The sequence below is a fragment of the Phyllostomus hastatus genome, unplaced genomic scaffold, assembly GCF_019186645.2.
Source record: "Phyllostomus hastatus isolate PE091 unplaced genomic scaffold, TTU_PhHast_1.1 phas_scaffold_442, whole genome shotgun sequence".
Classification (NCBI taxonomy): domain Eukaryota; kingdom Metazoa; phylum Chordata; class Mammalia; order Chiroptera; family Phyllostomidae; genus Phyllostomus; species Phyllostomus hastatus.
In genome coordinates this window covers 3,867,058-3,886,015 of record NW_025334030.1, presented here as the reverse complement: position 1 = coordinate 3,886,015, position 18,958 = coordinate 3,867,058, and the positions used below count along the sequence as shown (strand labels likewise).

Here is an 18,958-nt window from a genome sequence, read left to right as displayed (position 1 = left end):
ATCTTTGCAGAATACCCAGAGTAATCCCAGGGTATCTGAAGACCCCGAATTCTCATTGCAATACCACACAAATTGAGGAAGTCATCATGAGCTGACCCACATCCAGTCCCCTCTGGTGGGCCCAAAGAACACCCCACACTCTCTGTAGTGCAGGAAGCCCTCCCCAGCAACGCAGGACAGCGTGCACCCAGGAGACACAACCTAAAAAACAAAGTACAAACTTTATTTTGTTTCTTTATAAAGGCATGGTGGCCTCTTGGTTCCCCGCCCCCCCACTTTCTTTAACAAAATATAATAGCTCTCCTTGAACACAAAGACCTCAAAATTGTTAAAAAACAAAAAACAAAAAATTCCAAAAACAAACAAACAAAAACCAAAAAAAAAAAAAACAATCAACAAACAAAACAAAAAGAGAAAGACAGACATTTTTGAGGGTTGGAGATAGGAAACCTGGAGGGAGAGGTGGGGGTCAGCTGGTGGTGGAGAGTGGCAAACCCTAGTGCTGAGGTGGAGCAGGGAAGGGAAGGCAGGGCAAAAGGGCAGCAGCAAACCCCAGTGAAGAAGCAACTTCCACCCTGGAACCCCAGAGTCCTGACCCAGCCAGCCCCCCAACCCATGTAAGTGCTTAGAGAAAGGAAAACCAAAAAGTGGAGGGAAGGGCGAATTAAAACTGACAGTCCTAGGGCAAGCTCTAGGGAGGGCAGAAATCCACTGGGGTTTTATTCAATTTTCCCTGTTCTTAAAAACATGTTTAAATGAAAAAAAATGTTTTGGCAGAGAGAGGCCAGGCACCTCAAGTGTCAGCTCCCCCAGCCTCCCTGTGAGGCCCAGCCCCAGGTGTCCAGGTGCTCCCACACACTCACTTCCACCGCCCCAGCCCCCAGGACCTCAGGTTGGGTGGCCTTTGCTCAAAGGTCAATTTACAGTATTGAAAAAGAGGTCATAAAAGAGACCCAAATGACGTTGTAATTTTGTAAAAATTCCTCTCGCTGGCCCGCATGTACTCCCTGTTGCTGCCCCGGCCCCCTCAAGCCCCCAGAAGGGAGAGGAGGGCTGGGGGGGTGGTCAGGGAAGCCCCCCAGTCCCAGCCAGCTCCTCTCGGCTCTGGTCCATGGCGTCGCTGTCCGAGGCCTCTGAATCAGAGGCAGTGTCAGAGGCCTGGGCCTCAGGGCAGCTTCGGACTGGCTTCACAATTACGGCTCGCCGCTGCTCCTCTTCCTGCTCCTGCCTTTCTTGAGTGCCCTCGATGTGCTGGATTGCCTGGGAGGACAGGCTGTGGTGAGGATGGCTGCAGGCATGCAGACAGCCACCATCTACACACACACACACACACACACACACACACACACACACTCACTCTCTCTCTCCAGAAAGGTCCAGAAGTAGGCCCAGCAGCAGGGGGCCTGTAAAGTCGAAGGTAGCAAAATCCTCTCCTTAGCTAAAAACCCCCTTGGAGACAACAGGGCAGGACTGCTTGGAAGTCACCAGCATTTAGTTTATTTATATACTTTAACGTTGGTCTGTTTACTAATAAAAGATTTTTGTAATTAATTATATTATTCATTTGCTGAAATGATGTGCAACTAAAGGTCCAGGGGTTGATGGACCTTTTTTGGTTTATGTTTCTTATCTTTCTTTGTGATGTCCTCAGCTCCCCAGGGGTCTGCCCCAGGATGGGTACAGCAGATGACTACAGAGCTATCATCTACTTTCTTCCTCCTCTGTAGGAGGCTTAACTGTCACCCTCCCAGTCACTGCCACCTCTATCCCCATCCCTGGTCCTAGGAGATGAAGGTGAGAGGAAATTCTGGGACAAACCAAGAGCTGGATATAGGAACTTGGAAGCTGGGAGCTCCGGAAGCAAAGGACCCTCTCAACCAACCCCACATAGAGAGAAGGAACAAGGTTTTCCAGGCCATCCCGTACCCCATCTCTACTCCTCACCGTCCCCACAGAGCTTCCCCCAAAACCCCTGCAAACAGAGAGAAAGACTCGGGATGGAAACAGAGACATACCCACCCAGCTCCCCCCACACTCAAGCCGTATCTCACTTCCCTTCAGTCCCTGCTTTCTAATCTCCCCCAAAGGGTCTGCTCCCAGAGGACAACCCCCACGGATGGCCCATTCCCTGAGCACAGGTACCTGCACAATGGTGTCCAGATTTTGCCGGGACGTGGACACTGAGTTGATGACCGAGGAGGGGCCCATGGTGACGACGTTGATATGGTGGGGAGTGGGTGGCGGCGCAGGCACAATCACCGTGGGATGGTGGGTGGGGGCCGGAGGGGGCAGGAGCTGTGAGACAGAGGTCCTCAGTCTTTCTCCAAAGGTTCAGGGAGCTTCCCCTTCCCTTCTGACAGTCACAGGGGGTATAGGATGTCCTCCAAAACCATCTCCCTCTGCCCACTGCCTCGAGACAGCCTCTGCCAAACACTCACAGAAGGCCAGGCAGTTTGGGGCCTCTTACGCCCTTATCTTAAGCAACAAAGGAAAGACAGCCTAGAGAGGGGCTTCCAGACATCCAAGAACCCATGGCCCCCTCACTGTTCAGTGCCAAGCAAGCACCCCGACATCTAGTGCAGTGGTGGTCAGGAGTTTAGCTTCTGGATTTAGACAGCCAGGGTTCAAATCCCTGCCCCAATCACTGAGGATCTTGGGTGTTGTAATTTAGCCTTTCTGGGCTTCACTTTCCCTATCAGTAAAATAGCCTCGAAGGGTTGCTACAAGGATTCGTGTAGTAATGTGTGTAAGATACCTGGAAACCAGGAATGTCTTCATTATTACTCTTTAGGCCCTGGGTCTGCCCTGCAGGGCCCTGAGGCACCAATGCTGAGCCTGAGAGCTCCAGCCTCCGCCCACACAGCCCCTCCCAGGAGCCTCCCACTCACCTGGGTCCGAAGGTGCTGCTGTTCCCGCTCCAGCTTCTCCTGGTGCAGCAGTCGCACCTGCTCCTGCTGCTGCTGCAGCTGCACCTGCTGTGCGATCACCTTGAGCTTTTCCGGGTACATGTGAGCCTCCAGCGAGCGAACCTGGGGACGGAGAGGCAGGTTCACAGGCAGCTCACTGGCTATTCCTTCAGTGTGGGGCCCTCAGGGCTGCTGAGGTCAGCTTCCCCATGTTCTACCCTTTGAAAAGCAGGCCATTCTCTCCTGCTGCAAACCTGAGCAGGAACCTGCCACCCTCAGGAAAAGACCTGGGGTAGGGACCAAAGTCCTACCATAGCCTGCCAAGCCCTCTCTGACTCATCTCCTCTCCTACCATGGCCTTCCTCATGCCATGCTCCCTCAGTCCTTCCATCCCTCTCCAGCCCCAGGGCCTCCGCCCATGCGGTTTCCTCTTTCTTGGAGTACTCTCCTCTCTCTGCCTGGTTAACTCTGAGAATTGACCCCCTGGCCCACTTCCTAACGTCAGCTTAAGTCACTCTGACAGAGAAGCCATGGAGCAGCCCTTCCAAAACCAACCCAAACCCCCCTCCCAATGCCCATGCTTCCTGCAGGACCCTTATCACAGCTGCATTTCTACAGTGTAAAATCCTCTGACTAAACCTTCTACCCAACACAGATGGTGACCCAAGGGCAGAAGATACCTGTTTGATTTGCTTCCCACTGGACCCCCCCATTCCTAGACCTGGCACAAAGCAGATGCTTCTGTAAGTAACTGCTCAAGGAAAGCAGGGACAGGAGAAAAGGAAGAGAGAGGGACTGGAATTCCCCCACCACAACCACCTGTTTGCCTGTCTCACCTGCTCCTCCAACATCATGCGCACTGAGCGCTCCTTGTCCAGCTGCTGCCGTAGCTCAATCATCTCCCGCCGCAGGTCTTCTGCCTTCTCATCCTCCCAGATGTCTGGGGAGCCGATGCCCTCATCCTTGTCCTCTGCCCGTCGCCGCTTGGGGGACGAGCCACTCAGCTCCTGGGGACCCCAAGGGGTTGGTGAGTGTGCCTTGACACCCTCGTACCACCACCACCAATGGGGAGGTTGGAGGGCTCCATCACAGCCCCCAAAGCTGTCAACCCAGGCACTCTGGCACTGGGAGCCCCATTCTGCAAAGCCAACAATGACCAAGGCCCAAAAAGGGAGGCAGAATGGACCTGCTTGCCAAAAACCATCTAGTTCTTTCCAGAGTCGCTCAACTGCACTTTATGGATGGGTTAACTGAGGCTTGGGCAGGAAGACAAGTACCTGGAGTAGGTGTGTCAGTGGGGAAGGTGAGACCTGCGGCCTCATGACAGTCCCAGGCAGTGTTTGAGCCCAGACATGCCCATGCCAGGAGGAGCAAGCCAGGAGAAGGACAGGTATTGAGGTGACGGGAGGCCTCTGCAGGTGCTACCTGGATGAAGCGCTTGAGCTGTGTGTTCTGCTGCAGGAGCCTGGTCTTCTCCTGCTCCAAAGAGAAGATGTACTCTGCCGTCTGCTGGAGAATGGCTGCCTGAGGGCGAGAGGGACAAGTCAGGGGCCCCAGCTGGCAGCATTTACTGAAGCTCACTTCTTTCTCCCTGCTTGAGCCCACCACCTACTCCAGGAAGCCCTCCCAGACTTCACCCACCTTGCTGAGCTTCTCTCCATCTGTGTGGGGGATGAGGGTCTTGAGGGACTGGAAGCCTGCATTGATGCTCTGCATGCGCCTCCGCTCGTTGCTGTTGGCGATCTCCCTCCGAATCCGTCGCTCCTGGTCCCGCTGAGTCTCAGGGGTCAGTGGAATGTTGGCAAGACTGCCAGGGAGGGCAGGGACACACTCAGGCTAGGTGTCCTCCATGCCCTGTCCCCAATGGGCCCCTATCTTTACAGTTCATCTCCAGAGGGACCCAGGTTTAACCTTCTCCCCCTGCAAAAGATGCCAGACCTGTCTGATGCCTATACCCCAGCAGATCAGGGGGATGATAGAGCAGGATGCTTTGTGATGCCTGGGTATCAAAGTCACCATGCACACCTCAGATCCCAGCCCCAGTGTCTGGCCAGCCGGTCTGAGTGGGGCCCAAAACCTGCATGGTCTAGCAAGAATCTCTGTGACTCTGATGCAGGGGGGCCCAGGTGACAATAGGAGATACCTGCTCCTGGGGCTCCTCTGAGCTCCTTGCTATGCACCTGAAGGACTATCTCCTTCAGAATCACAGTCTAGAGCCCTAAAAAAAACATCCCTACTCCCTTTGCATCCCCACAGCCATGTCTCCAGCCATAGAGCCCCCAGCCACCCTGTGCTAAGACTTCAAAGACAAAGCAGATACCACTTGCTCCAGGGAGGGGATGTCAAGACAACCACCCCTAGGGACAGTTCTCTCCCATGCCCACCTACTCCAAGAGGCAGACCACCCTGTGCCAGAGAAACAAGGCTTCCAGCATGCAGCGGGCAATGTTATTGCATATTATGACTGCATCTTGCAGGAGCAGCAGCCTCAGGGGTGAGAGAGAAGGCAGCCAGTGGAAGGGGGTGAAGCTGCGGGCTGAGAAGCACTGGTGGGAGGCAGAGATGGCGACAGGACCTGTGGGCCCAAAGCCACTGCTCCCAACGGGTGGGCCTCTTTGTGGCCTCAAGAAGGCATATCCCCCTTCCCAGCCCTCTCCTGCAACACCCCCCGCCCCTGACCTGATGGCTTCCAGATGCTGGGCTCCCATAAGAGGCCACTAGCCCCACCCAAAGCCACAGCCCTGGCTTCTTCCTGAGCCCCCTCACCCATCCTGGGGTGACTGGTTCAGGCCTGGCTCACACCCTTGTGTCTGGGGTAATGGAGAAAGGACTCTGGGCAGCACTGTTTCCACAGATGGGGGAGCCTGAGCTTAAAAAAGGGCCTTGTCCCACTCCCCTGCTATGCCAAGCTCCCATGCCCGGCCCCAGAGAGAGAGGAATCTGCATGAAAACCAGTAAGGGAACACATCTGCAACAGCAAGGGACAGCCGAGGCCTTTCCTGGCCCCCAGCCCACCGTATCTGTCCCACCTCGGCTCCCTACAGGACACTGCACTTGTCCTTGCCCCTTCCTGCACCTCAGCCTCCTCTCCCAGCCAAGGATAGTCAGTTGGGGACAGGCCAGGAGTGGAATATACATCAGTTGTTGCTGGGGATCCAGAGACAAGACTGCTCCTCTACCAGTCCCTGCCGGGCCTCCCCAGGCCCCCTCTACAGGTCCCTCGCAGGGCCTCGTAATATCAGAACTATAAAGGAGCTCATGAGCCCCACTTTACAGCTGGGGCTTAGGGCTCATAGAAAGGAAGGGCACAGTTTTAAGGTCAGACAGCCAGGTGTTTGGCACCACTACTTCTTTCAGTTCCCCTGACCCTACAGTGGAAGTGACTGGGGTGGCTGAAGAGGACGCAGGTCAGAGATCTGATATGAAGAGGTGTGCCTGCCCTTCAGGAAAGGGGGGATTAGAATGGAGTCCAGCCTCCTGGGCCCAGCAGTCCCTCCAGAAGCTCTATGGTGGGTGGATTAAAGTCAGTAGTCTTTGGGACAAGACAAGACAGGGAGAGACGTCCACAGGAAGCCAAGCTATCAGTGACCGTCTGGCAGCATCACCCTCCTCATCAAGAGAGATATAGGGAGAGAACCCCACTCACCTAGTCCCTGGATGCCTCCTGGTGATGCCCAAAGGCCAGAGCAGACCAGAGTAGTAAGGAGTGAAAAGGAGCCCATGCCCACCCTTGGGCCACCCTGGGTGCTAGCCCTTACAAAGGGCCAACCCGGAGGGCCTAGCAACAGAGTAATACGTTTTTTTTGTTTCTGGGGTTTTTTTTTTTTAAGTCTTTTTAAAGTTCTTACTATAATGTGCTAAGGACTTGCTTTGCTGGAATTTTCTCACTGAATTATCACAATCTTCCTCTGAGTTATGTGGCCTTATGATTCCTATGTATGATGAGGACATGGAGACTTAGAAAGAATAGCTCAGCAAGTAGTAGTGCTGGGACTTGAACCTGGATCCCAGGACCCTTCTCTTACCCCTGAGAGGTCCCGCCACAGAGCAGAGTGGGCTCTGCACTGTCCCAAAGCAGCATATCCCAACAGACAGGTGATGGTTACCCCTGTAGAACAGACAAGCATGGCTATGCCCAGCCATCACATTAATTCCTATTACCATCACAGAACTCTTTTACATGCTTCCCTGTTTGACTCATGAAAATCCAGCAAGGTGGCTGCATCATTATACTGCAATAAGGAACCCAAAGTCCTGTGAAGGAAAGTGACAGGCCCAAGGTCAAGAAGCCAGATCAGGGAGCAGCAGGCACCTGCAGGTGCCACAGCTCACACTCTCCTTCCCACCAGCTGATGGCACCCTCTACTGAGGGCCCACACACAGCCCAATGTTTATCAGAGCCCTATATGTGGCTGCAAGAGGCAGCACACCAAATCCCTGACCCTTGCCCCTCAAGCCCGTTCATCTGCCCATGAAATCTCAGCTGCAGGGAGCACATCCTCTGCCTCTCCCTCATTCCCAGGATGCCCACGAATTGAGATCAAAGACTGCAGACTGCAGGCCTGAAAGCCTCCAACAAAGTTTCCAGAGGGCAGGGGTGGGGGGTGGTATGCAGGGGCCTATGTTGTCTCCTGCTCATCTGAAGCTGTGAAATGTTCCATTCTGTCTTCTTCAACACCAAATTCATAAGCCCAGCCTCCTGGCTCAGGAACCAGCTGCAGTTAATCTCATGCATACTTAAATCCCAGAAAAGGCTTCTCCCCAAAGCCACGGTTCCTCATGGGGACCTGCCACCAAGACTTTCTACTCTCACCAAAACAACCCTGGAAGTACCAGCTCACAGTTTCTTTAATAGATGCAACTAAGCAGGAGTTTGGACTGCTGGATTCGTGGCTAACCAGGGGTTCTGACTGGTGGAACTCTGCCTAACCAGGGGTTCTAACTGGTGAAGTACTCACCAGGAGTACTGGACTCCTATGAAGGATAGCTAATTGGAATTTCCAGCTAATACTGCAAATACCTTAAAGTATTCTTGCATTTCTTTCTGAGTTTTGCAGAAGTAAACATGATTTACAGTCATTGTAAAAGTCCTACGCCCACCCCCCTCTCACCTTCCACATCAACTTCAGATCCCTCAGGTGAGCAACAAAGGTGGCCCAGGTCCACCGACACCAAGTATCTCTTGCTTCTCACCCTCCTGACTGTCCTCCAACAGTCTCGTGGGGCTGGTCAGGGACTGCTACCTGAGCACCTCCAGACAGCCCCCTGGGAACAATACCAGCATCCCAACCAGAGGCTCAGGGCTGGGAGCATGCTCTTCAGGTCTAGACCTGTGGCTGTCCCTTGTGCCCGACCTAAGGGCAGTGGGTATCCCCCAACCTCCTTAGACACCCCTGCCGAGTTCTAGCATCAAATTAGCCACTGACAACTCTCATCTCACACTGTCCCAAAGTCACTCACACACCTGCCACTCAACAGCCACACAGCTGGAGAACCACACAGGATTTCTCCTATATTCCAAAGTACAAGAGGGAGGAAGACGACCCTCACCAAGGATGCCCAAGGTGCTCATCCTTCTCTCTGCAGCAGGTACTAAGGCAGTCCGGGGCCCTGGCCCATCCCCGCTGCTTCTATCCATAGACCCCACTCCAAATAGCCTGCCACCTCTGCCCTCAGTACCTGAACACACCACATCAGAAACACCTCCTTCCCACAGCTTCTCCAGTGCCTCAGAGGGAGCCCTACACTCAGTGGGTATTAAGTGCCAACTCCAGCCCTGCCACTTACTAGCTGTGGAACCCCAGGCTTAGCCATTTCATCTCTCAAAGCCTCAGTCTCCCCATCTGTAAAATGGGAGAACACAGTCTTACTTCACAGGGTCGTGGTGAAGTTTAAAGGAGAAGGAGAGCCACAGATGGCGTAGTTCAGTTGGTTAGAGTGCTGTTCTCATAACCAAAGGGTTGTGGGTTCAATTTCCACTCAGGGCACATACCTAGGTTGCAGATCCGATCCCCGGCTTGGGGTGCGTACAGGAGGCAACCAATCAATGTTTCTCTCACATCAATGTTTCTCTCTCTCTCCCTTCCTCTCTCTCTAAAAACAATAAAAAATGTCCTCAGATGAGGATAAAATATAAAACAAAATAGAAGGAGGAGAAAAGAGAAAGAGAGAGATTGAGGATAACAGGATGCTTTATTCTTCCAGAGTTAGTACCCAGGACTGCAGGATAACCCATGGATCTCCCTTAAAGGGCTGACAAGACCCTTTAGCATCACAAGACTACAAACTCTTAGGGCAGGGGCCTGTTCTGGTTCACTGTGATATCCTCACACCTGGCACAGAGCAGGTGCCTTGTAAGTACTGGGTCAGGGACCCAACACACACTTAAAAGCCCCTAATTGTTTTCAAACTCCTGAGAGCAGCTGGTCTCTTTCTCCACTGAGGGCAGTCCCTAAACTCCTGGTTCTAAGAGTTTGAGAGCCATTTAACAGCTACCAGGCATTTTCATCCATGTAGCCACCCTTCACAGGTGCTCCATTTTACAGAGGCTAAGAGCAGTTAGGTGACAGGTCCAAAACCACAGGCTTGTGAGAATCCTGCTGTGCAGTGTGGCGAGGGTCAGGGGGCACCTTCTGAAGAGGCGGGGAACCCTACTAGTCTGAGAGATGGAACAAAGTCCACCAGCCCGAAAAGTGAGTCCATCTGGCCAGAAGGTCCTGTCCAACCCACAACCTCAATCTTCTACAGGTCTCCGACCTCACCCCACAACCTCTTCTAAAAATGAACAAACCCAGAGGCCCCAACTACACACCCAGTGCACAAACTGACATTTGTCTCCCAGCAGGGCAGGCTGAGTATACCTCCATGCCCAGCCCTGTAGGGGAATCCTGCCACTTTGAGCACTTGGCTCCTGGGGGACAAGCGGACTCCTCTGAAGGGGGGCTAGGAACAGGGACAGTGTGAAACCAGGATTCATCGCACCAGGCCTGCCCAGGGTTAGTGCCTGCAATGTCCTCTCTAAGGTGTGGAGCAGCTCAACCCCTCCTCCCCACCCCACCGTCCAGCCCTCCTCTGAGCAACAAGCAGCATTTCTCCTTTCCTTTCTCAGGGGCTAAGAGTAGGGCCCTGGGATCGTCATTAAAGTCCCAGCCCCACCACTTGCTGTAACTGTTCCCTTTCCAAGCCTGTGTCCTCATCCCACATAGGAACCGTAAAGCCCCTTAACTCAGGAAGACTGACAATTCACTGAGAAAAATCTAGCAAAACAAGTCCCTAGAAAATATTAAGATCTCCAGAATTTTTGTTTTCCTTTAACATTTTACAGCTAGGTCTCCCAGGTGTCCCTTCAGAAGGGCCCGCACACAGGGAGGCCCTACTAATTTAAAAAACCCACCAACTGGCCCATCCTCCCTGTACTTGAGAGTAGTTGAGGTAGGAGCTAAGTGTGGTGGGGGTTGGGCAATACATGTGCAGCGATTTTACCCCAACCTGGCTTTTGCAGCCCCTGGTGTCCACCAGACTGGGCCACACCACCTGGGGGCTCCACCTCCCTCAATATCCGAGCCTTGCCTTCCCCAGCGCGAGAGCACGTGGCCTCAACCCTGGGGAGCCATTTCACTCCTAGAGCAGCGCCTCAGGAAAGGCACCGCAAGTTCCAAACTTGGGCAGCGGGATAACTGCCCCGCAACACGCCCCAACGAAACACTGCCATCTCGCCGACGGTGTTCAGTATGTACACGGCCAAGCCCTTCAGTGATTGGAGTTACAGGCACCGGCATTTTAACAAGTGTCCAGGGTGATTCTGGTGGGAGTACAGAGCGAAATCATCGCCCTTTGGTAAAGGTGGATATTGAGCAACCCGGGTCAAACTTATGAAGTGGCTCCTGGGGGGAGCTGCAGACCTCGGACCACCCATCCACCCACCCAGCTGGGAGACCTGACGCTTTCGGTTTATGACTGGGGGTGGGCCGTGGCATGGGCAAGTTTGCGGCAGAGGCTCAAGTGCCGCGCCTGGTGAGACTTGGGATGGCTTCTGATGCCCACTGCCCTCAAAGCTCCCCCACTCGCCCTCACTCGACTATCCAGCCCGCGGGGGCCAAGCTTTGTGCGGGGAAAGCGTGGCCCGGGCTCGCCTACAGCTCCCACAATGCCGCACCGGAGGGACGCGGAAAACTACAGCTCCCGCGAGGCGGCGCGCGGAGGTCCGCCTACTCCAAGAGGGCTGCAGAGTCACGTCCAGGCCTCGCTAGTAAACAGCGCCCGGGCGCGGGCAGTAAGGGAGCAAGCTAGCGGTCGCAACTTGCCCGTCCGCAGCGCTCCCGGCCAGCCGGGCTGGCCCCTAGGGTACCGCCCACTCCCACACCCCCACGCTAGCACGCCCCAACCCCGCTGCAGCCCCGCGTCGTGCAAACACGCACAACACCCGGCTCCCCGCCCCCCCCCACGCCTGGAGCTGCGGCGTGGCTGCATTGTAGCCGCCCGCCCGCGGCCCCCCGCGCGCCCGGGGCCCCCGTACCCCTTGCGGGGATCGCCCAAAGACAGCGAGGAAGGAGGGAGAGGAAGGAAGCCAACGCGGGAGGGGGAAGAAGGACGCGCGGGGAAAGCCACCAGCGCCAAGCATGGCCGGGACTGCTGCAGAACCACGTGGGTCTGTTTGCAATTACAAACGTCGCGACTTGCCCGCCTGCAGCGGACAAAAGTGACCAGGGCCGCTCAGGGCCCCCACGTTCCGAGGGAAGAGAGTCCCCGGACGGCGCAAGACCAGAGTGCAGGGCTGCAGCCGCCCCGGCAGCTAAGAAAGGCGAACGGGGTCGGCGGCGCGGGCCATGCGTGCGCACACGCGCGCCCGCCCGGGCTCCCTGGCCCGGGGCTGCAATTGTAGGAAGGGAATGGGGGGAGAAGGAGTACACACCTACAAAGCCCTCCTATCACTTCTTTCTCTGTTTTCCTGAAATGTTGCAAAGAGGGCACCTTCTGAGTGGGCACCATGAAATACTCCATAGCGATCGGCCCCCCTTCTCTGCACGAGCCGGGTCCCGCGGTCCGCCGGAGAATGCAAGATGGAAATCCGAATAAAAGGGCAGCGCCGGACGGAGGTGCAGAATCGGCCAGTCCCAGATGCTGGCGGCGGCGGCGGCAGCGGCGGCGAGGGGAGGGAGGGGCGGGAGGGAGGTCTCTCCGGCCTGCCTCCCCGGGCGCGTGTATGTGTGTGTGTGTGTGTGTGTGTGTGTGTGTTTGCAGCTGATCAGATGTCTGTTTCAAGGCGGGAAACAGCTGGTGAAAACTCAGCACTCCCCCGGCCTCCTTCCGCGGAGTAAGGAATTGCATGTAAACAAAGGACTATTTGCAGCGCCCCCGGGGCGGCGCGAGGCCGGGGCGAGAGGGGCTCGGGCCCCTGGGGGCGGGTGTACAGCTGGGGTCTGCACGCCTCCCTTGGGCGCTGGAAGCCAGGGGCAGCGGGCTGACTTGGAGGGCGCTGTGTGAATGGAGCGAACTGCGGCCGAGCTACATGCGCCACTATGGGTGATGAGGTCTATCAGCTGACAGGTTGGCAAGCATTGAACAGGCACCGCGAGGGAGCCCAGCCAGTGCGGCCGGGGTCTGGTGGGGACTGCCCAGTGCAGGGTCTGTGCGTTTTGCTGTCCCCGAGGACCAGGGACGCGCAGCTGGGCCGGGCGAAGGCGGCCTGGCGGCGTGGGGTGCTGCTCGGGGTTTTTCCTTTTTCACGACTGTAACTGCACAGAGTGGAGCCGCTCTGGCGCGCTCCCTCCGAGCTCAGGGCCCCCTAGAAACTTGCGTCACAGCCACCGCTTCCCATCTGCAACTTGGGGCCGACTTCGGAGGCCGACCAGCCTTCCGCCTCCCACCCTCCTTCCCTGCCCCACCGCCCGGCCCCGGCTCTAAAGCCTGGGAATCCCAGAGCCGGGGAGAGGAATGCAAAGGGGGCGCGCCGGTCGCCTCGGATACTTGGGCAGCCCTAGGAAGCTGGGGCCCCGGCTGGGAGGGAAAGGTGGAGCAAGGCCAGGACAGCAGCGGCCCGGGGGCAGACTGCCGGCCAGAGGCAGGCTGCCAGCCCGGCTGGGAGGTCTGGTGGCTGCTGCCGGGTCCCGTCCTAACCTTCGACACACACACTTTCCCTCTCCGCGGGAATTCAGGACGGCAGGATTCTTGGCCTGGGCTGACGGAAGGCTGCAGCTTCTCATTCATGGCGAAGCCAATGCAAAACTTGCTCCTCCGCCAGAGTGCGCTTTCTAAGAGGGGTGTTGGCCTGGGACAGGGGAGAGAGAAGGCCACTGGCTAACAACGAACTTCCACCACCCTCACCAGGTCCCTACCTTCCTTTCCTAGGCTTTCCTCTGGGTGCTGGAGGGTTGACCCCCGACTCAGGAAGCCCATGCCCGCCTTGGAATGTCGCACCTGCTGCCTACCACCTTTCCCAGTCCGGTCTGCCTTTTAAGGTTCTGCCCAAATCGTACCTTCTAATTGAAATACTCCTACTGATAACAAGGATTACTGTTATTATTAGGAAACATTATTGTTATTAGATAGTGCGAACACCTTGTAGATGTTGAACATGCATGTTTTGCATGCATGTTTTCCAATCCCCAAAGCAACCCATCGGACAGTTCCTCTAAGGACAGAGCCCAAGCCACTTAACCCACTGTCCCTGGAAGGCCTCACTGTGGGGACAGGGAATGTGTTCAGGAAACTATGACATCTGGGGACAACAGGATACAGAGCCCCATAACTATGCACTGAACAACATGTATAGTGCCTGAATGAATGAGCGAATGAATAATAGCCAATAGGAGTGTGTCTACCCCCGTGCCCTTTCTTCTATGGAACTGCCTTGACAGAGCCTGGCCCCTGTGAACTCTACTACTAAAGCCTGGCCTCTCCATTTCCACCAAAGGCACATTCCCATAGAGAGCCCTCAGCTGTCTCAGATGTACAAACCCAAAGTCCTTTGAGCTGGATCAGCAGCTCCCGCCCTAAGGCCTGAAATCCCAATACAGCCCCCAGTCCTACTCCAACTCTCTCCCATCACTATGACAGCAGCACAGTTAAATCCCCAAAATCCAGGCTGTCCCCCATTGCCAGAAGGTTCTGTACATCCCTCAATCTGACCCTGTCTCCCTCTCCTTCCCAACTCTAAATGCAAGTTCATGGTGCCTTCTGGAGTCCTCAGAAGTTGTTCAGCAAAACCCATTAGATCCTTAACATCTGACTTGCAGTTACCTTGCTCTAAATTAGGAGTCAGCAAATTTCTGTAAAGGACATGTAAAAGTTATTTGTATTAGTTTCCTACTGCTACTGTAATAAATTACTATAAATTTAGTAGCTTAAGACAACACATATTTGTTCTCTGGAGGTCAGAAGTCCAAATGGATTATACATATTTGAATAAAATCAAGGTGTCAGCAGGGCTGTGTTCCTTCTGAAAGTTCTGTGGGGGGCCTCTATATCCTTGCTTTTTCCAACTTCTGGAAGTGGCCCCGATTTCTTGACTTGTGGTTTTTTCCTCCATTTTTAAAGTGTGTTTTTCCAACTTGCGCTTGTCATCACATCTTCCTTGACCCTCCTGCCTCCCTTTTATGATGACCTTGGGCCAACCCAGATAATCCAGAATAATTTCCCAATCTTAAAATCCTTAACTTAGTTACATGTTCCAAGTTCATTTTGTAAAGTAACATCCACAGATTCTGGGGATTAGGATACAAATATCTTTTTTTTTAGATTTTATTTATTTATTTTTTAGAGAGGGAAGGGAGGGAGAAAGAAAGAGAGAGAGACATCAATGTGCGGTTGCTGGGGGCCATGGCCTGCAACCCAGGCATGTGCCCTGACTGGGAATCAAACCTGCGATACTTTGGTTCGCAGCCCGCGAGGATACAAATATCCTGGAGGGGGCGCTGTCTACTACACCACTCTCAGTTTGTGAGCCATACAAAGCGACGCAGCAGTTACATACAATATGCCACCGTAATTCCATTCCTAAATATATATGTCCAAAGAATGAAACGGAGACTCAAACATTTCATTGTACATGGTAGTGTTCACAGCAGTATTATTCACAATAGCTGAAAGGTGCAAACCATCTACTGCTCATCCACTGAGGAATGGATAAACACAATGTGGCCTATCCATACAGTGGAATATTATTCAGCCTTAAAAAGGAATGAAGATCTGATATATACAACATGGATGAACCCTGAAAACAATGCTAAGTGAAATAAACCAGTTACAAAAAGTCATATATTGTATGACTGCACTCATGAGAAATATCTAAAATAGGCAAGTTCATTGATAGAGAAAATACAGTAGAGGTTACCAAGGGTTGGGGGATGGGTGAATGGGAAGTTACTATTTAATGACTATAGTTTCTGTTTGGGGAGATGGAAATTTTTTTTCTTTTTTTTTTTAAGATTTTATTTACTTATTGAGAGGGGAAGGGAAGGAGAAAGAGAGGGGGAGAAATACCAATATGTAGTTGCCCCTCACATGTCCCTGACTGGGGACCCAGCCCCAAACCCAGGCATGTGCCCCGACTGGGAATCGAACCAGCGACCCCCTGGTTCACAGGCACATGCTCAATCCACTGAGCTACACCAGCCAGGGCAAAAAATTTTGGAAATAGTGATGTGATTGCACAACATTGTGAATGTAATTAATGCCACTGAATCATACACTTTAGAATGGTTAGAATAGCAAATTTAATGTTATATTTTACCACAATAAAAAAAAGTTAAACAAGCAAAAAGTCAACAAAGAAAGGTCAGTGGGCTGGCTTTGGCCTATGAACAGCAGTTTGCCCGACCCCACTGATCCTCTCAACTTTCCCCCCTTACCCTCACACTTCCCTCCTTGTCTGGCTTAGAACTCACAGCCTCTCAGTATAATCATCTTGCATACACTCTCCCTTTCAAGTCTAACCCCACCTGCCCTGCCTCTACCTCCCACCCAACCTGGACAGGGCTAGAAAATTAAATCCCACAACCTTGCTGACTGGTCTTATTTTTGTATTTTTAAAAAACTTTATTTATTTATTTTTAGAGAGAAGGGAAAGAAGGGAGAAAGAGAGGGAGAGAAACATCAATGTGTGGTTGCCTCTCATGCACCCCCAACTGGGGACCTGGCCTGCAACCTAAGCACGTGCCCTGACTGGGAATCAAACTGGCGACCCTTTGGTTCACAGGCCAGCACCCAATCCACTGAGTCACACCAGCTGATACGTGATCTTATTTTTAAATGCCAGACCAAGTTCTTGGAGTGGATCCTTGGGTGGCTGGCAATTGCTTCATATTGCCCAGTCCAGTCTCTCTCCTGCCTTCCCCTCTCCACAAGACCTCCATCACCTCCTCCAGTTCTTCACACTCAATTCATGACCTCAAGTCCTGTTTCTCTGAAAATGGGAGCAATTAGAAGAGAAATCCCATACACTCCATCACCACCTCTGCCTCCCTCCCTATACCTGTAATGTGTCTGGATGAATGTCTGTGCAGAGAGCCTTCCCATGTGTTACTCAGAGATGTCTCTCCAGCTGCTGTGCCTCTGTTGGATGGTTCCACCACCATGAACAAGCTGGCCTTATTCCCATTTTTAAAAGCAAACAAATGCCCTAGCTGGCGTAGCTCAGTGGATTGAGCATGGGCTGTGAGCCAGGCATCGCAGGTCGATTCCCAGTCAGGGCACATGCCTAGGTTGCAGGCCATGGCCCCCAGCAACTGCACATTGATGTTTCTCTCTCTCTTTCCCTCTCTCTCTCTCCTTCTCCCTCCCTTCCCTCTCTAAAAATAAAGTCTAAAAAAAAAAAATTTAAAAAAAAGATGGCTATTTGTTTAAAAATTTTTTTAAAAAATCAAACAAACAAGCAAACAAAAAACCCATGACCCTACATCCTCTTTCAACTACCACGCTTTTCCCAGTCTCCCTTACCACAAAACTCCCTGAAGTGGTACTTACGCTCACTCTTCCCTTCTTTCCTGCTCAGTCCACCCAGCCCACATGACTCCATAGAAACTGCTCTTGCTAAAATCACTGGTGCCCTCCAAAGAGCTGTTTTCTGTCACCATATCTGACATTCTTGAAATTCTTTTTTCCTGGCATCTGGGACCCTCACCCCTTGAGGCCACAGTCCTCACACCTATTCTGTCTACACAAAGTCCCTGCTCTTCAGACAATTCCAGGAAGAATGGAAAGCCATGCAGTGTGGTTCAGAATCCAGACTCAGCCTGAACTCCAGCTCCAGGGTGACCCCACTTGAGTTCCTCAGCCTTACTCAGTTTCCTCATCCGTAAAACAGGCTGTGCCACACCTAGCTTCCAGGCTGTCACAGGTAGTGGCATACCTGGCATCAATAAGCAATCAATAAGCAGTGTTTGATACATCACTGGCACCAGGATGCCATGGTGGCAGTGGCCAGAGGTGTCCGAGCTGGCCTAGGGAGAATGACAGGGTTTGGTGATATGCCAGGAGGGACAGAGAGTCCAAGCTCTCCCCAGCTCCCCTGCTAAAACTCGCTACAGATGAAAGGGAAGAGAGGTGTGTAAAGCTGACATTGAATATGGGGTTCATCTGCTTTACAGTAGAGAGAACTGCACAGAGTATCAAGTGGTGTGAAAATCAGACCACAGACTGTTTGCCCTTTAAAAATGAGGTTTCAGGTCCTGACCAGGTAGCTAAGTTGATTAAGAGTATCATCCAGATATGCCAAGTTTGTAGGTTCAATCCCAGTAAGGACACATACAAGAACAAACCAATGAATGTGTAGTAGAACAAAAATCAATGTTTTTTTTCCCTCTCTCTAAAAATCTATTTTAAAAATGAGCCATCTTTTAAAAAAAGGGACATCTCATAAAGAGTGTAATTAATAACTGTCTATGGGTGATCCCTGTTAGAAATGCAGATCATAAAAAAGACGGGGAGAGGTTGAGAAGGGTATAGGAAACAGAGAACTCAAAGAACATATATGTACAACACATGGGCATGAACTAAGGGAGGGGGAGTCCTGGAGGGCTGGAGGGTGCAGGGCAGAGGGAGGATAAAGGGGGGAAAATTGGGAAAACCATAATAGCATATTCAATAAAATATACTTAAAAAAAGGAATACAGATCATTTACTGAGCTGGTGACTGGCACCCTTCCCTCCCCTTTGCTCCTCTTCTCATTGCCCCACCCCCAAATTCCAGTTAGGAAGAAGGAATGAGAGTCATCAACAGGCTTTCATGTTGAGTGGGTATACAAAATGTGGTCCATCTACATGATGGGATATTACTCAGTCATAAAAAGGAATAAAGGGGAGGGGTAGGTGGAGGTGGAAGAGGGTATAAGGGAAATAAATAGTAATGGAAAAAATACAATAAAAATAAATTTTTTAAATAATAAAAATTTAAAATAAAAAGGAACAAGGTACTGACACATGCCACAATATGGATGAGCCTTGAAAATATGATACTCAGTCAAAGAAGCCAAACACAGGTCACACATTGAGTGATTCCATTTATATGAAATGTCAATAATAAGCAAATCTATAGAGACAGAAAGATTAGTGGTTGCCAGGGAATGAGAGGGAGTTAGGAGAAAATGAGGGGTGACTCCTAATGAGTGTGGGGGGTTCTTTTGAGGTGATGAAAATGTTATAAAATTTATTGTGATGGTTACACAACTCTGAATATACTAAAACTACTCAATTATACACTTCATTTTTTAAAAGATTTTATTTATTTATTTTTAGAGAGGGGAAGGGAGGAAGAAAGAGGAGAGAAACATCAATGTGTGGTTGCCTCTCGAGTGCCCCCTACTGGGGACCTGGCCCACAACCCAGGCATGTGCCCTGACTGGGAATTGAACTGTGACCGTTTGGTTCACAGTCCAGCACTCAGTCCACTGAGCCACACCCGCCAGGGCTCAATTCTACACTTTAGATGAGTGAATTATGTTTAATAAAGCTATTATTTTTTAAATTACTTTATTGACCCTAAAGATGGCCAAAAGCCCAAGGATCCCCCACAGTAAAGGGTTCCAGAGCTCCTTTCTTCAGCCAAAATGGGATCT

General features: G+C 52.2%; 1 protein-coding gene across 1 annotated transcript; it reads right to left on the bottom strand.

Moving 5' to 3' along the window:
• Positions 1-202: 202 nt before the first annotated feature.
• On the bottom strand, positions 203-12,349 carry TFAP4 (transcription factor AP-4). Its single transcript, XM_045820929.1, has 7 exons — positions 11,818-12,349; positions 4,548-4,713; positions 4,332-4,430; positions 3,743-3,913; positions 2,889-3,029; positions 2,143-2,295; positions 203-1,260 (listed from the first exon to the last, which is right to left on the bottom strand). The coding sequence occupies exons 1-7, from the start codon at positions 12,231-12,233 to the stop codon at positions 1,066-1,068; spliced, it is 1,341 nt and encodes a 446-aa protein (XP_045676885.1). The 5' UTR covers positions 12,234-12,349; the 3' UTR covers positions 203-1,065.
• Between the last annotated feature and the right edge of the window lie 6,609 nt (positions 12,350-18,958).